The sequence below is a fragment of the Montipora foliosa genome, chromosome 1 (genome assembly GCF_036669935.1).
Source record: "Montipora foliosa isolate CH-2021 chromosome 1, ASM3666993v2, whole genome shotgun sequence".
Lineage (NCBI taxonomy): Eukaryota > Metazoa > Cnidaria > Anthozoa > Scleractinia > Acroporidae > Montipora > Montipora foliosa.
In genome coordinates this window covers 59922894-59940393 of record NC_090869.1, presented here as the reverse complement: position 1 = coordinate 59940393, position 17500 = coordinate 59922894, and the positions used below count along the sequence as shown (strand labels likewise).

The window sequence follows — 17500 nt, the reverse complement described above, 5'->3', positions numbered from 1 at the left end:
ACAGAATTATTTTCAAATTTAATGAAGCACGAATTAATATAATTATGTTCAACTTGATGTTTCTTTAAGGTACCTGAATATTTATGTAGGAAGTCCAGATGTGGAGGAGTCCTTCAACATCACCAAACCCATATCACCTCATGAGGCAAGTTTTTATTATAATATTATTGTAATCATGCACTGAGGCCATTGAGACCTCAAATGTCCTATGGCACCCCCAGTTGATGAGTAAAATCTGTTTAGTCTCACTCCCAGGGGTCAATTGGTTAATGGGTTAATGGAAGGGACATAGTTTTTGACTGCTTAACCTATTGACACCTCAAAATTGCCCTAGGACACTTCCAGTTGATGAGTAAAATTGTCTGGTGTTAGACAGATCATACCTCACTTCCAGGGATCATTGGGTTAAAGTACTCTTTACATATTCCTCCTAAAATAATTGTAAATTCAGTTATTTTGTGTGATACAGCCACATTGAAGTTTGTAACCTGAAGTATCAGAATTACTTTTTAGGGTGATCTGTGTGCCAGTAGTCCTTTGTGTAGTCCCGAAATCTTGATTTAATTTTCGGCCATTAAATGAAAAAAAGTGTGTTTAAATTTGTAGAACTCTTTTGTACACAGGGATGTTGCTAAGCGCCAGTGTAGCCAGTGAAAATCACTGCTTGAGAAAGCCCTGGGTGATTGCTGGCTGAATTTTAGCCGTCGATTGAAGTGACTAAGAAGATTGCAAATTTAATATAATTATTCTCAGCAAAGTTTAAAGTCATTGGATGTGTTAACAAAACAAAATTGAATATCTGTTTGTATACGGAATTATCACTAGCATTTAGTGATGCTGGAAATAAAAAAAAAGAGCATTCTTTTATTAAGTACTGTTGTGTGTGTCTTCTCTTTCCCCGTATTCGCCATATTAAAGAATGCCAGGTGTAATGTGAAGCACTGGGAACAATCTTGTTACCCCCCCCCGGTACCAGCTTCCTTTGATGCTCAGGGCATGAACTTACGACGTCAATAGAACCTCCAACCGGATGCATTTTATTTCTCAGCTACATCCCTGATTATGTCATGTATTTTCTGTATTGTGGCAAATGACTAGCATTTCTGTGTTTTTTATTGATAGTGTCGCCTCAGAGATATGACATACTCAGCACCTATTACAGTGGACATTGAGTACACCAGAGGAAAGCAGGTTAATTTGTTTTTTATCAGTTATTGGATCATTTCTTTGTGGTTTGCTTTGTATCAAATTTAATTTAAGAGTTACACTGTCGTCTCCTCTTTTTCAGAGAGTAGTGAGGCATAACTTACCAATAGGGAGGTCAGTAATGTTTGTTTTCCTTCGTTTTTTTTCGGGCAGGTACAAAACACGGGTCTCACGTCACATGTCCAGGTCACAGGTCATTGTTTTACTGATACAGAAACAATCCTAACTATTTACAAGTGCTAATATTAGGCCTAAAACCTTTTGTTTAGGCCTAATGAGGCTTAATGTTAGGCTAAGCTTTATTGGATGTTTAGGATACTTTCTGTATTTGTAAAAGAATGACCTGTGACCTGGACCTGGGACCTGACGCCTGACTGTGTTCTGTACCTGCCGGTTTTTTTCTTATAAAGATACATGTACATGTAGTAGTCAATAATTAGGTACAGTACCATTGAAAGGTACTGTAAGTTGACAGCCTGGACTTGATCAGGACTCTGAACTGTTCTCGTGTCTGGAAGGACCTGTTGTTTGAATTTTGAGTCATAAGAATCATGGACTGAGGATCAAGAAAGAAAAAAGTGCTGGAATGTTAAAGGACCACATTCGCCCAAAAGTCATTGCGCACCGTGACTGAATTTTGCGTAACACAAAATTATTCAAATAGCTAACATGTTGTTTCCTGAGTGATTCGCCTGGATGCCTTCAGCCAATAAGATCGCTCATTTGGACAAGCCGTCATTTGGAAACAAAAACAGGTTCGATCCTCGGTGACCTCAATGTCTGTTTCGACTTTCCTCTGATCCGTGTAGGGTATATCTGTAAGACGGAGGACTGACTGAGGGAGATGGGTAAAGGCCCAGTGTCGGCTTCCATTGATTTTATTATTTATTTACTTATTTATTTATTAGTTTTGTCCAAACACTACAATAACACAATGATATAACAGAAACTGAGAATGCAAATAGATACAAGGACAGGGAAATACTGTCAGTTTCGTATTAGACTGAAGGTTGACTTCACCGCTACCTTTAGTGCAAGAGTCATGGATCAACTAGAATTGACAAAGGAAGTTATCAAAAACTTGAATAAATGGGAGAACAATGATGTTTTCAAGTAAATAGAGAATTAAGATTGCTGGTGACTCAAAGGGTTTTTAAAAGCTGCCCAACGTTGTCAAGAATCACCAGCTGCTTTGTTTTCTTGGATGACTGGCTGCTCTGCTGCACCATTAGTTAGCAGATGTCTTATTTCTCTTGCCACTCACCCCAACTGACTTTCAAACACAGCTGTTTACTGCTAGACTTTCTAACAAACTTTGTCACAGGCACAGGTGTTTGCCTTAATTACCAGTACTTAAAAGCCAAAAATATTAATAGTTTAAGTTGGGGAGTCAGGGTGGTTTAGTGGTCATCAACCGTGCCTCCCACCTCTGTGACCCAGGTTCAACTCTGGCCTCGGGTCTGAGTTTCAGTCGATCTCAATCTGACTCCGAGGGTTTTTCTCCGGGTACTCCGGTTTTCCTCCCTCCTCAAAATCGACTCCCGGCCTATTCCATCAGGCTGTGGTGCTGTGCTCCGAGGTCATACATGGGTCGTGTGCAGGGGCCGAGCGCCTAGCCGGCAGCACAGCTCCTTCGGCCCAACCTCGTTGAGCTGCGCCCTTAGTAATTCAGTCTCCGACTGCGAGAAAGGGCGATTAGCAGATCACAAATTATTATTATCATATTATTATTATATTATTATACTGATACTTAGCCTAAACATTGTTTTAAGTCTGAGTGTAAATTGGTGTTTTTTTTAATTTGTTCACCTGTGACCGTTTATATTACTAGTCTTGTAACATGTGGCCTGATTTGATTTGTATTAACCTAAAACCTTGCCAGAGTAACGTCTTGGAGGGATCTAGGAATTAATCCACTAAGTTGCCAATCATTTAAATTAAATCATCATAACATACCTGAAGGACTAAGTTTGAATGACCTGTCCATTTTTATTGAATGTGCAGAATGCCCATAATGCTGCGAAGTTCGAACTGTGTATTGACAGGGAAGAGCCCAGCGGAGTTAGCCGCTTTAAATGAGTGTCCAATTGATCCAGGTTAGTATCATGGTAAAGGGGACAGTCTTCTTCTTTGTTGATCATAATAGCAACATAATTGCTATCTCAGCAATCATGATTTTTGGATAATTGTCTTTCAGGAGCGCATAAAAAGTAGCCTTTCGCTCCTGTCTTTTCTGTGCTTTTGTTTATTTATTATTGCAAGCTTGGCGATCTACCGAACAATAATAAACATGTTCAAGCTTGGTAAAGTCGATTCAGGTGAAAATGGTTTGCTTGAACAGAAGATGAAGAAACCTAACTGACAATGCACTAATTTTGGCCGTCCTGACCATTGCATAACCCATGCATCCTACTTTGTTTGGGGACAATGGATGTCACAGTTAAGAGTCGATCGTATCCATGATCAAAATTTTTCTGAATAAAGGTAGTGCCAAAATATGCATTAATCATTGATCACTGCAAGCAACAGTCCTCTTTTAATACAAATCCTCGCTTACTGGTCATTACATATACTATATGTCGTACTATGCAGTCATTTGTATAACAAGCAAATTAAAACAATCAAATTTTGTAAACATTATATTTGGGTAATACTTGGATATTTTCATCATGAGAGGCTTAATTCCTGTTGGGCTAAGACACAGGTCATGGGTCACAGTGGGTCACTGTGCTACAGATATCAAATGAACAACACCAAGAGTGTCTCATGTTTATGTTGAAGGGGAACATTTATTTGGCTTAGTTGTTCTTCAGTGGAATAGAGACGTCTAGTCTTGACCTGTGGATTATGTGACCTCTGTAACAGTTATGACTAGACCTGGCTCCTAATACATGTAAGTCAATGCAATGGCCTGTGCTTGTTTCAAACAGTCATATGCAATTTAAAGCCACTGTACTATCAAACCTAACTTGTCTTTCAGGTGGTTACTTTGTAGCCAACGGAACTGAAAAGGTTATTTTAATCCAAGAACAACTGTCAAAAAATCGCATTATTGTGGAAGCTGACAGGAAAGGAAATATTGGATGCTCTGTGACTAGGTATTGCAGTATTTCTCTTTGCTACATATTTCACTGCTTTTAAGTGACAAAACTTGTTATACGTTTTAAAACGTATGACCTGCAACTTAAGCTGAATAGACCTTATTTTTTTCATGAGGGCACAGTATACTGTATCTAATCTGGCAATCTGATTGGTTTTGGCCCATGGGCATGGTAACGCTCGGAGATGTTTTGTCCTTGCTCATTATTTCCATTTTTTTTTGACACCAGTTATCTGTTTACATACAAAAGTTAGTTTCTAAACAGATTTTTATTACACAAGAGGCTTGGAAACAGAATTCAAATACCAGTAAAAATACCATTTTCTCTTTGAAATGTTCAGTTTGTAAGTCACACATTGCATTTGCTATCAAGTGCGATGCAAGTCAACGATTACAAATGAAACTGATTTCAGAGAGGAAGTCACACATTGCATTTGCTATTAAGTGCGATGCAAGTCAACGATTACAAATGAAACTGATTTCAGAGAGGAAGAGAGAGACCTCTAGACAGGACCAAATTATATAAGTTAATATTTACCAGCTAAGGGTCGGTCTGTACAGCAAAAAACTGTGACATCTGTCTTGAAAACGCTGCCCTTGGGGTGTGGCTTCAGGCAGCATTTTTAAGACCTTGGTCACAGTTTTTCATTATGTGGACTTCCCAGGTGGCAAGTAACATATACCGGTATATATCTCTGACATCCCAGTGAAAAGTTATCCTTCTATCTTGTCTATAACCTGCACCTCAAATATGTACATTATTTCATCAAGTTCTTTTAGCAGGGTACATGAGTCCAACAGATTGACCGGCTCCCAGCTGAGTGGCTTGACATAGCTCAGTTGGTGGGGCAATGCACCTGCATCACAGAGATCATGGGTTTGAGTCCTGTTAAAGCCAGCAAAATTCTTCAGGTGTCCATAAGAGACAATTGCTTTAAATTGTCCAGTTAAAAGTGCCAGGATCACTACCTTTCTTTCATACTTTAATCAAGACGAAAATTTCATTATTTTGAAAAAAATATAATTTATTTAGCAATATACATATACTCTTCTCACATTATTTTCATAATTGTGGTGTTTACTCATCACAGTTCAACTGCAGAAAGAAAGAGTAGGACAAATATTGTGACAAAAGGAAACAAGTTTTGTGTTAAGCACAATGCTCTGTCAGAGGTAAGAGAACTTTGAACATACATGTACATAGTACCAACTTCATTCTTCCTTGGATTTTATGGTCATTACACAACTTGAGTGCTGCCTCTAAGACAGTAGAAGGGTTTTTTTCCTTCTCAAAAAACGTACAGGAAAGCTCAAACTCCCAATTTTATTAAGTCATTCAAGCTTTGAATCCTTGAATTTGATGAAAATAAAATTATTATGAATTTGTTAATTAGAATCAGAAGATGGTGACAATGTTCACATTGCACATTACACATTACACACACATTTCTTTGTGTGCAATTTTAGGATGTTCCAGTGGTTGTTGTTTTCAAAGCCATGGGTATTGAATGCGAACAAGAAATTGTTCAGATGGTTGGTTGTGAGGATGATGTCATCTCAACTTTTGCCCCATCACTGGAGGAGTGCCACAAACTACACATATACTCGCAGTTGCAGGTAATAGAGTTTACATGCTGTAAATTAAAAGTACAATCAACCTTTTCTCAGATAAGCATACAAGTTTGTTAGCTTTATTGTATCTTAGATTTTTTATATTCTTATAAACATGGTGAGAGGTGAGAATTGGTGGAGCAGAAGCATGGCTTTCATCTTTTGTTGAGCCAAGGTACTGTATTTGGTGGGACAACCTCTTGGGCAACAAAATTGTGTTATTGTGAAGTGAAAGTGACCATTGCAGTTAAAGGAGAATCTTGAGCATGCAGTTACAAAAAAAAAATCTTAGAAATTTCAAGGCTTGGAGAGATTAAACATGCCTGTTTTTTGGTGTGTTATTTATCTGGCACTGGCCCATCATACAATACCCAGATAAGTTTATTGCAGAATGCGCTACTGTATAAATTTTCTTATCCATGAAAAAGTCTCTACATGTATCATAGTGTAGCTCCGCGTGCCAAAGGCTAAATAATTATTATTGTAAAACTTCATGTTAATAGGCTTTGCAGTACCTGGGATCAAAAGTACGTCAGCGGGCAACTTGGGGCAAGAGCAGAACAAAAGTGGAGGAAGCCAGAGAGCTGCTTGCTGGAGTCATGCTTGCCCATGTTCCGGTAACAGTATTTCGGTATTTTAGCGTTGGTGACAACTTTCTTAAAATGCCATTTCAAGTGCTGTGATTTTGCTAATTGTCAAAAACTGGTTTCAGGTAATCAAGTATGATTTCAAGCCGAAGTGTGTCTTTCTCGCCCTTATGGTTCGGAGAGTCATACTAGCTTGCAGTGATGAGGTACATGTTTTTTTTACTACAAGCTTCTTGTAAATGCAAAAGTAAGACTGCTTTTTGTAGGTGGCCGTCATGGATGGAGAGTAAAAACGTTACCCTGAACTTTATCTCTGATTTGTGCATCATTCTTGAGAAATGCCCTGGTCCTGTCTGTAAAGAAGAGGAATGCTTTGTTTTTCTCAACTATGGAATCAGCAAAATCTATGTTTGGTGTTGATAGATAAATGTTGGCTTCAACGGTGAAATCCGTGGACTAAGGTCCTTTGTATCAGTAACGTCTCAAATGTTAAAGAATTTGCACTCAATAATAGATCATATTTGCATTCATTTGTCAGTATTGGACTGGAACTAGCTTGCAATGGAGGCTAATACGGAGGAATATATTAAAAAGTATTTGCTTTTGAATAGATTGCCCTGCATTAGCCTCCATTGCAAGCTACAATCCTGGACAAAAGTGTTGGGAAGGTAGCGTCACTTTTGAGATAGCCCCTCCCCCCCCTCCTTATCAATGTTGAATTTTGCACTAAACAAAATGGTGACTTTTCTTCCAACATCGAATATGGGGGAGGGGGAGGGAGCAGTCAAGAGCATGCTCTTTCCTGAATAGTTCAGCCAATAGTTAGAATAATCGAATTAGGTGTGAAGTGAAGTGATGCGCGCAACCTTCCCAACATCTTTTGACCAGGATTGTAGTTGCAGTCCAATAATGAGAATCTGATGGTCTATTAACCCTTTCACTCCTGTGGGGTTCCCTATTGATGAGTAAAATTGTCTGGCATTAGACAGATTAAAATCTATAAGTCTCAGTGGCCCTTACAGGAGTGAAAGGGTTAAATTTGTGTCTGATTCAAGATTACCTGTACTCTCTTTTGAATTTCCATTTTTCAGGCTCATGTGGATGACCGTGATTACTACGGGAATAAGAGGCTTGAACTTGCAGGACAGGTAGTCTGAGTGATATGGTGTTAATTTACCCATATATGTTATTAATTTAACTTGTCACATGTACATAATTTACGTATTTTGGAGAGCTAGTGCCCAGTTGTGAAGGGAGCAACAAACACAGGGCTGGAAAGTTAAACAAGAGGTAACCATGGAAACTTACAACTGCAGTAACTTTATTGCAACTGATGTAACTGCTGTAGGTAAACCAGTACCTGTATTTGGGAATCTAGGAATATTTTAAGGGGGTGAATTGAAAGAATCAAAGTATGTACTCTGACAAAAGTCCACATAGTTTACGCTGCCATTTTGACTTTGCTTATGTTTTGCATTAATAAAAATGTTCATGTCAGGAAAACAGTATCTGTTCCAGCATAAATACAAATATAACAAAAAGCAGATAAATAGAAAAAAAAAGGAGCCCAAATGGGGGGGTTGGCTATCCACCCTATTCACTCCCCCCCTTCCATCCTGTCACACTTAAATTGCAGTGAATTGTATTGGACTTGTACTACAAGTTACCCTTTAAGGTGGGGGGGGGGGGGGGGGCGGGGGGCGGACGATTGGGCAATGCCAAAAATACAAGGGATGCTGAGTTGCGAGGACCCTTGAGGCAATAGTACTCCCACAAAAGAATATAAGCAGCTGAGCAGCAATTTGTTTCAACCCACCTTTGCTTAGAAATGGCCACAGTTAGCGTAGGGCTAATAATTGCTTTCTCTGTTATCCAAATCATCTTTTGCAATAATTATGTCATATGATTTAAAAAATCCCACAGCAGGTCTCTGGAAATTTGTACTTTTTCTTTTAGACTTTATACCTTTTTTGAAATTCCATGGATTCCAATATAGAAATTTGAGGCAGTTGAGAAAGTTGACAAAAATTGAGAGATAAATGTCAAGATAAGTGTGAGGATCACTTCTCTATTTCATCTGTAACCTGCACCTCTTAAACATACAATACATGCATTTATTTCATCAAGTCCTTTCATGGGAACACATGAGCCCAACAAATGGACCTGTTCCTAACTGTGTAGGTTCAAATCTCAGTTGGTAGAGCATCGCAGAGGTCGTGGGTTCGAGTCCCGGTGAAGACACCTGAAATTTTCAGATGTCCATAAGAGATAGTTGTGCAAATTGTCCAGATAAATGGGAAGATAACTTCTCCATTTTGCCTATAACCCACACATTAAAAATATATACACTGTACATTTATTTCACTCGTCTAAGAAAATTGTTGAGAATTCAAGCAAGTAAATTTATCCTGTACTACTCTGTTGAGAAATGCTTCTATCTTTGTATTTTCTTTTTCAGCTTTTATCTTTACTCTTTGAGGATCTGTTCAAGAGATTTAATAATGAGGTAAAACTCCAGAAATCTTAAGATGCAAAATGCGAAAGATGAAAGTTGGCGGTAGTAGAACCTTGCAAGAAAATTCTTCCTATTATTGTGAAACAAACCCTTGTTATTGTTATTGTTGATTTAGCTTAAAAAGATTGCTGATCAGACAATTCCAAAGCCCAGAGCTGCACAGGTGAATTAAATTTGTCATCTGCTACATAAATTTTATGTACTAAGCCCCAGTCGTTCCGGCAATGGCTGGATAACTTTATCTGGTGGATGTTACTTCCCAACAGTTTCAAACTGTGCAAAGATATTTGTATTTGTGCATGTAACTGTGAATATATGTACATGCAAAGCACATTTAAGTAAGTGACGGAATCTACAAACGATTGGCCAACGTTTAATGTGAACTACATTTTGTACTCTGGATTGTGTCTTATCCACTGGATAAAGTTCTGTGGCCTTTGAAGGCTTTTTAGAAGTACTGCTGACTTGCCTCCAATAAGAGGCTCAGCTATTGCATATACGGTATGTGCCCACAACATATCTTCATTCTTCATTTAATGCAGTTTGACATTGTAAAGCACATGCGTCAAGATCAAATCACAAATGGACTTGTTCACGCAATCACATCGGTAAGGAATTCTCCCTCTGACAACTTTTTACTTGATAGGTAGCAGCATTGAGTAGCTTTCATAGTAAGGAGTCTTTATAGGTAACTTATTGCCACTGTTGTTTGGGATCACTTTAAAGTGCTGAATTTCTTTCCAGGGTAATTGGATCATAAAGAGGTTTAACATGCACCGGGCAGGAGTTACACAGGTGAATTCCTTTAGATTACTGTGATAACTGAGTAATGGAGACTAATGGTGCCCTTGTAGCTGTTGCTTTCGAATAGATTTTTCTAGCTAACAGACCATCTTTTTGTTGAACAGAAAGTTTAGGAAATTAAAATCCCTCAATAGTTAGCTTAGGAAGAAAATCAAACAAGCATAATTGACATAAGCACTGGTGGTAAAAAAATCTTGCAACGACAGATGCTGAAAAAGACGATTTTGAAAACATTTCAAAAGGAAAATTAATAAAAAAAATGTTACATGACGTTTCAACGACCTCATGTTATCATTGTCAAATGTGAAGAAATTAATGTAAGTGACAAAAAATGTACAAAGAAATGGGTGTGTGTGTGTGAATTACAAGAATGCGAATCATTAAGCAATAACACCAAAGTGTTCATACAAATAGTTTCACGCGAATAGAATCACTTTCGTATTCAGCTTCGGTCTTTTCGTCCCCTGGTCAAGGGCATTTCAAAAAGAAAACACTCCGGCATTTCTTAATAATTTTAAAATTTTCATTCGGTTCTTCGGTCTTAAATTGTGTTTGTCTTCGAAGTGTTTTGCGACCACTAACACGACACATTCAATGTGAATAGTGTATGATTCAGGAGTCAGTCCTCCGAAGCAAAGGTACCCCATCATATTTTTAATCAATTACATCGTTTTTCTTGGAAAACTCACAACGCATATAGTCTAGAATAGAATGTGTGCCCCGCCAGTTACAAAAAACCACTAAAAAAGAACATCCTTTACAAGTGGCCAAAAAAAATTGTGTTTGTATCTGTACACAGGTGCTTTCACGCCTTTCGTTTATCTCTGCTTTGGGAATGATGACAAGAGTTAACAGTCAGGTAGGAATGATGAATTAGCTTTTGCTAGCCCGCTATTTTTCTTTTAGGCTCTCAGAAGTGCTTATAAACAAGGGGAAGAACTTGTCCTATTACGTGGCAAGCAATTCTCAGGCTAAACGGAATACTCTGATTGGCTGGTTTTCGGCTCACAGATAGACAGGGTACCCAACCACCGAATGTGTTAAAATTTGTAAGAATTACCTAAAATAGTTTCCACAATGCTTTAAAAGCTCATTTTGTGAGTATGTAGGTGCCCTTCAAAATACTTGTCTGTTAAGATGTTCTAGGGTAATTTTAGGTCTGTAACAATTTCTTCAGTGGCTTTTTTGCTTTCTCCGAAAGTTCTAGCAATCGTGAAATGTCTGAACAAAAACTATATTACTTAGTCTTCCTTTTCCCTCCGAACATTTAGGGGACGTTTGCTTTGAAATATGTTTCTCAAATAAACTCTGGTGAAAATGATAGAAGCTATAAATCTTCCTATTTCCGATATCACAGTCGACTCTTAATCAGCTCACTAAAATTCTAGCGTTCTGTGATTTCGAGATTTCTCTGCCATCTTCACTACTTTTACCAAATATGTGAGAAAAAAGTTCAAAATCTAAGTGCACCTCGAAAGTCCGAACCTTCAGTTTTGACTGGCTGATAAAGTACGAAAGAGTTGACAAAGGTGAATTAACCACCTTAAGAAAGATTTGTGAGCTGACTTTTCGAGCGATAGCCCTTCGTTCGCTGTGACCAAGGGCTATGACCAAATAGTTTGATGAAGCCAAATGTTTGAGTAGTTTCGAATTCCCCACCGATGTCGACGCGCCAGTTTCATTAGAAACCAAACCCTTCAAAATAAGAGGAGAAAAGTTATTACAGGTTTTCACACAGCGATCAAGAAAGGAACACATCTACTTTTTATGAAAAAGTCAGTCAGGGAATTGTGGCACCTGAAGTACGCTCAAAATGGTTTGGTTACCGGTTGTTGAAATAATAAGCCAAAATATTTTCTTATAAACCTCTTTCATAATGGCGGCTAAATAAAGTATTCTTTTGTTTTAGTGCTAATAGGACTTACTAGCCTCGCCACGACGAGCAAATTTCAAAAGAATTTTTATTTCAAAATGAGGGCAGTAGGTCTAATTAACATAAGGACAAAAGAATGTAAAAGTGGTGTATTATTTGTTACCCCTGGAAAGATCTGCTCCCTCCTCGCGCTCCGTTTCTCTTCTTCATCTCCTCCCGTCCAACCGTAATCTACGTTCCGTATCTTTAATCGAATTTTCTCCCCACTGACAGTTTGAAAAGACTCGCAAAGTGAGTGGTCCTCGGTCGCTGCAACCTTCTCAGTGGGGAATGTTATGTCCATCAGACACGCCCGAGGGAGAGGTGAGTTAGTCAACCAATCTTTGAAAGAGAGATGTTTTGATCGATAATGACTCGTGTATATTCGGATAGAATCCGGAGTACTTCTCTCGGAGAGTCCAACCTACAACCTACAACAAAAATGCAAAACGCACTTGCGGGGCGTGCAGAACTCTTGTTTTTGCTGAACTATTGTTTTGTGACCTCACAGCCGTCGTCGTCGCCCTTGCGTAAGCTCCCTGATAGGGAGCTTTAGCAACGACCACGGCAACGGCAACGAGAACGTTATCGTTAAATGTGAATTACTGTTATTGTAATCGCTTCGCGACCATTTTAAGCATTTTAATGTGGCAAAGGTGTGGTAAACCCTCAAGAACGAAACTAGTATGAACGGCGCTCAATTTAGGAAGGAAAATGAAAATTTATCCTCAAGCGCTGACGTTCTCCCTAAAACCTCAAATTTGGTCATTTCACATTTTTGTTTTGCTGATGACGGCAAAGAAATAGACAAAGATGAAAAGATGCACGTGCAGAGCGTGCAATGCTATTGCTTTTGCCCACTAAAGATGCAAATTTGTGACGTTCTCGTTGCCGTCTCCATTGTCGTATGCTAAAGCTCCCTAATCTTGGTGATGTCACATCACGTGGTACGGCAACGGCAACGCCAAAAAGCAGTAATATTATTGGTTAAAAGAACCAAAATGATCGTGCTGCACGTGCGGCACGCATTTTTGAACGTTTTTCTCCCGTACTCGTTAAAACTACGACGTGAAATGACCAAATTTGAGGTTTTGACGACAACGTGGACAAGCTACAGTGAATTTATCAGTCTCACTCTTTACTTCAAATCTGTCCGTACCAATCCAGTTATAGCATACTTCGCCCATATTGTATAATATAAACAAGATGGAATAATCATGAAATACTTAGAATAGCTCAAACGTATATTTTGAAGTGACGTTTTCGTCGCCGTAGCCGTCTTGGTTTCTTAAACTCCCTATTATTGTGGCTTTGTCGCTATCATAGCCGTCGTCGTTTCTTATACTCCTTAAGGAGACTTGACTCTTCGCAGCGGGGGCACGCGTGGTGTAAATAGCTGGGATAAAAAAATGTATTTATCAATTTGTAATTGAATCGCCTCAGTTGCGTACTGATTTTGTAGGCTTGTGGCTTAGTAAAAAATCTTGCTCTGATGACGCACATTACGACAGATCAGAATGAAGAACCTATTGTCCGATTGGCTTATAACCTAGGAGTGGAGGTTGGTCTTACCATTACGGCAAGTGTTGTTTTGTGTAATGAAAGGAATCCTACAGTGCTGAGAACAGGTATGATTGAATTATTCCTTTTTCCATCATAGAATTTACGGTTGTTGTCTGGAGAGGAAATCAGCCATCCGTCAGTGTATATTGTATTCTTAAATGGTGAGTTGTTCTCAATTTGTTTTGATTCCAGAAGTAGTTCTTCATGTCAAAACAACTGCAGCTACCTTACGTCAATCACCGCCAATTCGAGGGACCGGAAGCGGTCCTTCCCGCTTCCTGTCTCTCGGGATGGCAGTGAGCAACGCAGTGCGTCCGTGTTTGCGGTACACATCAAGAGAACTCAAATGAAGATGACGTCCAAGAAATGTATTAAATTATGTGCAGCACGACCCACTTTTCTCTGTTAAGGCCCGGGCAAACGGCTTGAACATTTGTTTCACCACCATTCGATTTTGTTGAACGGTGTTAAACGATGTTAACTACTTGGGTGGAAAAACGGTCTCACCACCTCAACATTTGATTTAACAAAGCTCCCAAGAGGATTTGTATTCAGTCCCAGGCTGTAGCCGCGGGTATTACTATGGATACGGACATGGATTCGTCATTGAGAGACCGATTTTTGTGCGCGCGCATACCCAACAATGTTGAAAGAGGGGCAAACGGCTTCAACTTCATTCAACATTCGCGAAAACAAAAGAAACGTTGAATGACTGTTGAAGCAAAGTTTTGAACCCTTTTAAACTCATTTACCATCGATTCAACGTGTTTCGACACGGTTGAAAGAAGGGGGCAAACGGGTTTCAACATCGCTGTTCAACAACATCGAACGGATGTTGAAGCAAGTGTTGAAGCGGGACTTTAAACTCCTTATTGTTGTATTGCTGCATTATTATCGTCGAATACGTCGTTACCTTTAACTCCCATGTTACGTTAAAAAAACGTAACTTGCTGTGTTTGTTTAGTTCTGCCGATGATGATTAGGCGAATCCATTCGTGGTGTCAGTTTTTCATTTCTACGATGTATTTTACATTCATTAATCCTCAGGTAATATACTTGGTGTCGTCGGGAATTATAAACGGTTGGTTGAAACTTTTCGATTGATGAGAAGAGGTGAGTGCTCCTTTTAATCACAGAGAAAAAAAGTGATAAAACAATAATCATTGTATCTTAGAATTATCAAAGTCATGGGGCAAGTTTCAATCGAGTTTCGTAAAACCAAAACCAAAGTAATTACTTTGGCCAATTAAAAAGGACGGAGACAATCCAGTAAACCAATCAAAACTCGAAGTAATTACACGTAGCCGACGCAAAGCGCGAGAAAATGTGCACGCACGAGCCACGATTAGTTTTGGTTTTACTTCTGATTGGTTAAAAAAGTGGCGCGAGAACTTTGAACCAATGATGAATCACTGAGTGAAGTAATGCAAAACCAAAGCAATTCGCTAATTACAATGGACACTCAATTGAAAACTGCTCTAAGACCGAGCGCAAGTGCAACAATAATAATAATAATGATTGTTATTTAAGTGTCAACTGTCTTAAGTGTTCAGGCCCTAATTGGGGATCAAATCAAATCAAACGACTGATAGAAAATTCTAGGTTGGTTTTTGAGGAGAGGGGAAATCCGGAGTACCTGGAGAAAAACCTCCCGGAGCAGAGTAGAGAAGTGACAAAGTCAGCTCACATATGACGCCCATTCTGGAAATCGAACCCAGGTCTCATCGGTGGGAGGCGAGTAATAGTGAGCTTTAGCAACGACAACGGCGACGGCAACGAGAATGTCACAAATTTGCATATTTAGTGAGCAAAAGCAATAGCTTTGCACGCTCTGCACGCTCTGCACGTGCATCTTTTCATTTTTGTCTAACAACTTGAAATGACCAAAGTTGAGGTTTTAGGGAGAAAGTCAGCGCTTGAGGATAAATTTTCATTTTCTCCCCTAAATGGAGCGCCGTTCATACTAGTTTCGTTCTTGAGGTTTTGCCACACCTTTGTCTCGTTAAAATTCTTGGAATGGTCGCGAAGCGATTACAATAACGCGAATTCACATTTATCGACGACGTTCTCGTTACCGTTGCCGTCGTCGTTCCTAAAGCTCCCTAATCTCACAACTGCACCACCACTGCTTCCATATGGATCAAATCGATTGTTGGTTTTTGATTAGATGAGAGGGGAACATCGGTGTACATGGCGAAAACAAGTATTATAACAATAATAATTACTTGAACTCTCAACCATGTTTAGTCGAGTGTAGTTTCTCTACTTATTAGGAAGATCATCAAATCAAGTATAATTAGAGGTGGGCAAATCAAATGTTGGTTTTTTATGAGAGGGAAAAACAGAGTACCCTGGAAAACACGGAAGTAGAACAGAGTACCAGCAAACTGAACCCATGAACTGAAACGAACCCAAGAAAACTTGGTGAAACACGAGTGCTCTCACCAAATCATTAGCCCGCCCTGCTCCCCTATCATTTGAGAGCTTCTCTCCGTTTTATCTAACACCTTTATTTTATGTACCTTTTTTAGCTGGTTATGTGAACGAGTTCGTTTCCATTTGCCCAAATCATCAGCACAGGTATTGAAAGGCGTCACAAAAAAGTCATGTGACATGGTAATTGTGTAAAGCATATGATTCGAAGGAGTTATGGTCTAAATTGATAACAAAAAATAAGGTCCAGAAAAGATTGTCTAGTTTATTACCCAATATACACTTTGACAGCGCTTGGCGATTGGACTCCCGGGGAAAATGGTTAATTTGTGTGTCAATTTTGATTGGTCGAAGTAATTCGTTGGTTTTTGTCTCAAAACACTTTGTTGAGAAGATGGCTAACGGAAGCAATTCCAAACCAATTGTTTTCTCGTACATGGCTTTGGCTTTGTTTATTTGCTTCTTTTTCTGTTTGTTTTGGTTGATTGTCCGTATGCGTTGAGATTGACTGTTTTTTTTTTTTGCGCTATACTCACTTTGTGGCGACATTTTCATTCATTTTTGCTAAGCTCATGTAAGAACTACTATACGCATGATTGGAAAACAGCGACTTTTGTTCGTCATTCGAACCAGAAAAGTGCTATCATATTATGACATCATTAAAGCACGAAAGTTACAACGGCGGTGAAATCAACCATAGGTATATTGCAGTCAGTAAGATTTCCAACGGGAAAGAATAATGCAATGTTTTGTGTTCTAGATTTGTGAATATCGCATCAGATGGAGGCCGAGTTTGCAGGTCAGTGCAAAGTACTTAACTGATTAGAGTGTAATGCGAAGTGCTAGTTTTCTACCCCATATGAACCATGTGAGCGTTAGCCCTACTAATGGAAATGGGCCCACACAAGGACAGAGAAAAACTCTGACCAGGGTGGGAATTGAACCCACGACCTTCGGGTTAGATCACTCACCGCTGCTCTACCGACTGAACTACAAGGTCAGACAGGAGCAGGCCGTGGGAACTGAAGATGCTGAAGTCACGGCAATGAACATGTACAAGTACAAGGAAGGGTTACGTTTGCAGGATACATAAGCGTTACTCATAAATACACATTTAACAAAATTAAACCGCCGACCGATTGGCTCAGTTGTTGAGCATCGGACTACAGTGCGGGAGGACGCGGGATCAGAAACTCCGGCTGAACCAACTCTCAGAGTCTTTAAACATCTGAGGATAAGTGCTGCCTTTGTAATATCATCCGCAAATGGTCAAGAGTCTCTAGTCTTCCCCGGATAAGGGCGATAAACCGGAGGCCCCATCTCACAAATTCTCTAACGTTCATAGCCCTTTGGGACGTAAAAGAACCCACGCAGTATTCGTAAGGAATCGTTGAGAGTCAACAACAGGACATGACATTAGGTTCTAGTCTATTCTATGTTATGCTCATTGACCCTCGGAGGTCAAACTTTGCAAGGGACCTCGTGTCCTATTCAAGTTGGCTCTCTATGGGATTCGTCTGTTATTGCATAAATGAATGAAATTACCCCAGCGTGATTGGACAAGAACAGTAAAATACGTGATTTTGCGTCTTTATTTATTTTTTCGTTGTTTTAGACCCTACATCATTGTGAAAAATGGTAAACCAAAGGTACTGGACAGACACATTCAAGAATTGGTACAAGGGTTTCGGTGAGCTTATCAACTCGGTTCAGTTTTTTCTCAAACCTCTTTTGTACTATTTTTGATTGACTCTTAGTCCTGTCACTAT

General features: G+C 39.3%; 1 protein-coding gene across 2 annotated transcripts in view; it reads left to right on the top strand.

Moving 5' to 3' along the window:
• The window catches only part of LOC138003175 (DNA-directed RNA polymerase III subunit RPC2-like), a 45416-nt gene that overhangs the window by 4803 nt on the left and 23113 nt on the right, over positions 1–17500 (top strand). Inside the window, exons 6-27 of one of the 2 annotated variants that reach the window (XM_068849141.1) lie at positions 70–145; positions 1123–1191; positions 1289–1320; positions 3211–3302; positions 4187–4304; positions 5398–5479; positions 5774–5923; positions 6421–6534; positions 6630–6710; positions 7596–7652; positions 8963–9010; positions 9135–9182; positions 9562–9627; positions 9764–9814; positions 10623–10682; positions 11970–12059; positions 13198–13296; positions 13396–13459; positions 14346–14411; positions 15830–15878; positions 16492–16530; positions 17347–17421. In XM_068849141.1, the coding sequence (XP_068705242.1) occupies positions 70–145; positions 1123–1191; positions 1289–1320; positions 3211–3302; positions 4187–4304; positions 5398–5479; positions 5774–5923; positions 6421–6534; positions 6630–6710; positions 7596–7652; positions 8963–9010; positions 9135–9182; positions 9562–9627; positions 9764–9814; positions 10623–10682; positions 11970–12059; positions 13198–13296; positions 13396–13459; positions 14346–14411; positions 15830–15878; positions 16492–16530; positions 17347–17421 (1626 nt within the window). The remainder of the gene's footprint in view (positions 1–69; positions 146–1122; positions 1192–1288; positions 1321–3210; positions 3303–4186; positions 4305–5397; positions 5480–5773; positions 5924–6420; positions 6535–6629; positions 6711–7595; positions 7653–8962; positions 9011–9134; positions 9183–9561; positions 9628–9763; positions 9815–10622; positions 10683–11969; positions 12060–13197; positions 13297–13395; positions 13460–14345; positions 14412–15829; positions 15879–16491; positions 16531–17346; positions 17422–17500) is intronic. The other variant, XM_068849147.1, reaches the window with a different exon arrangement.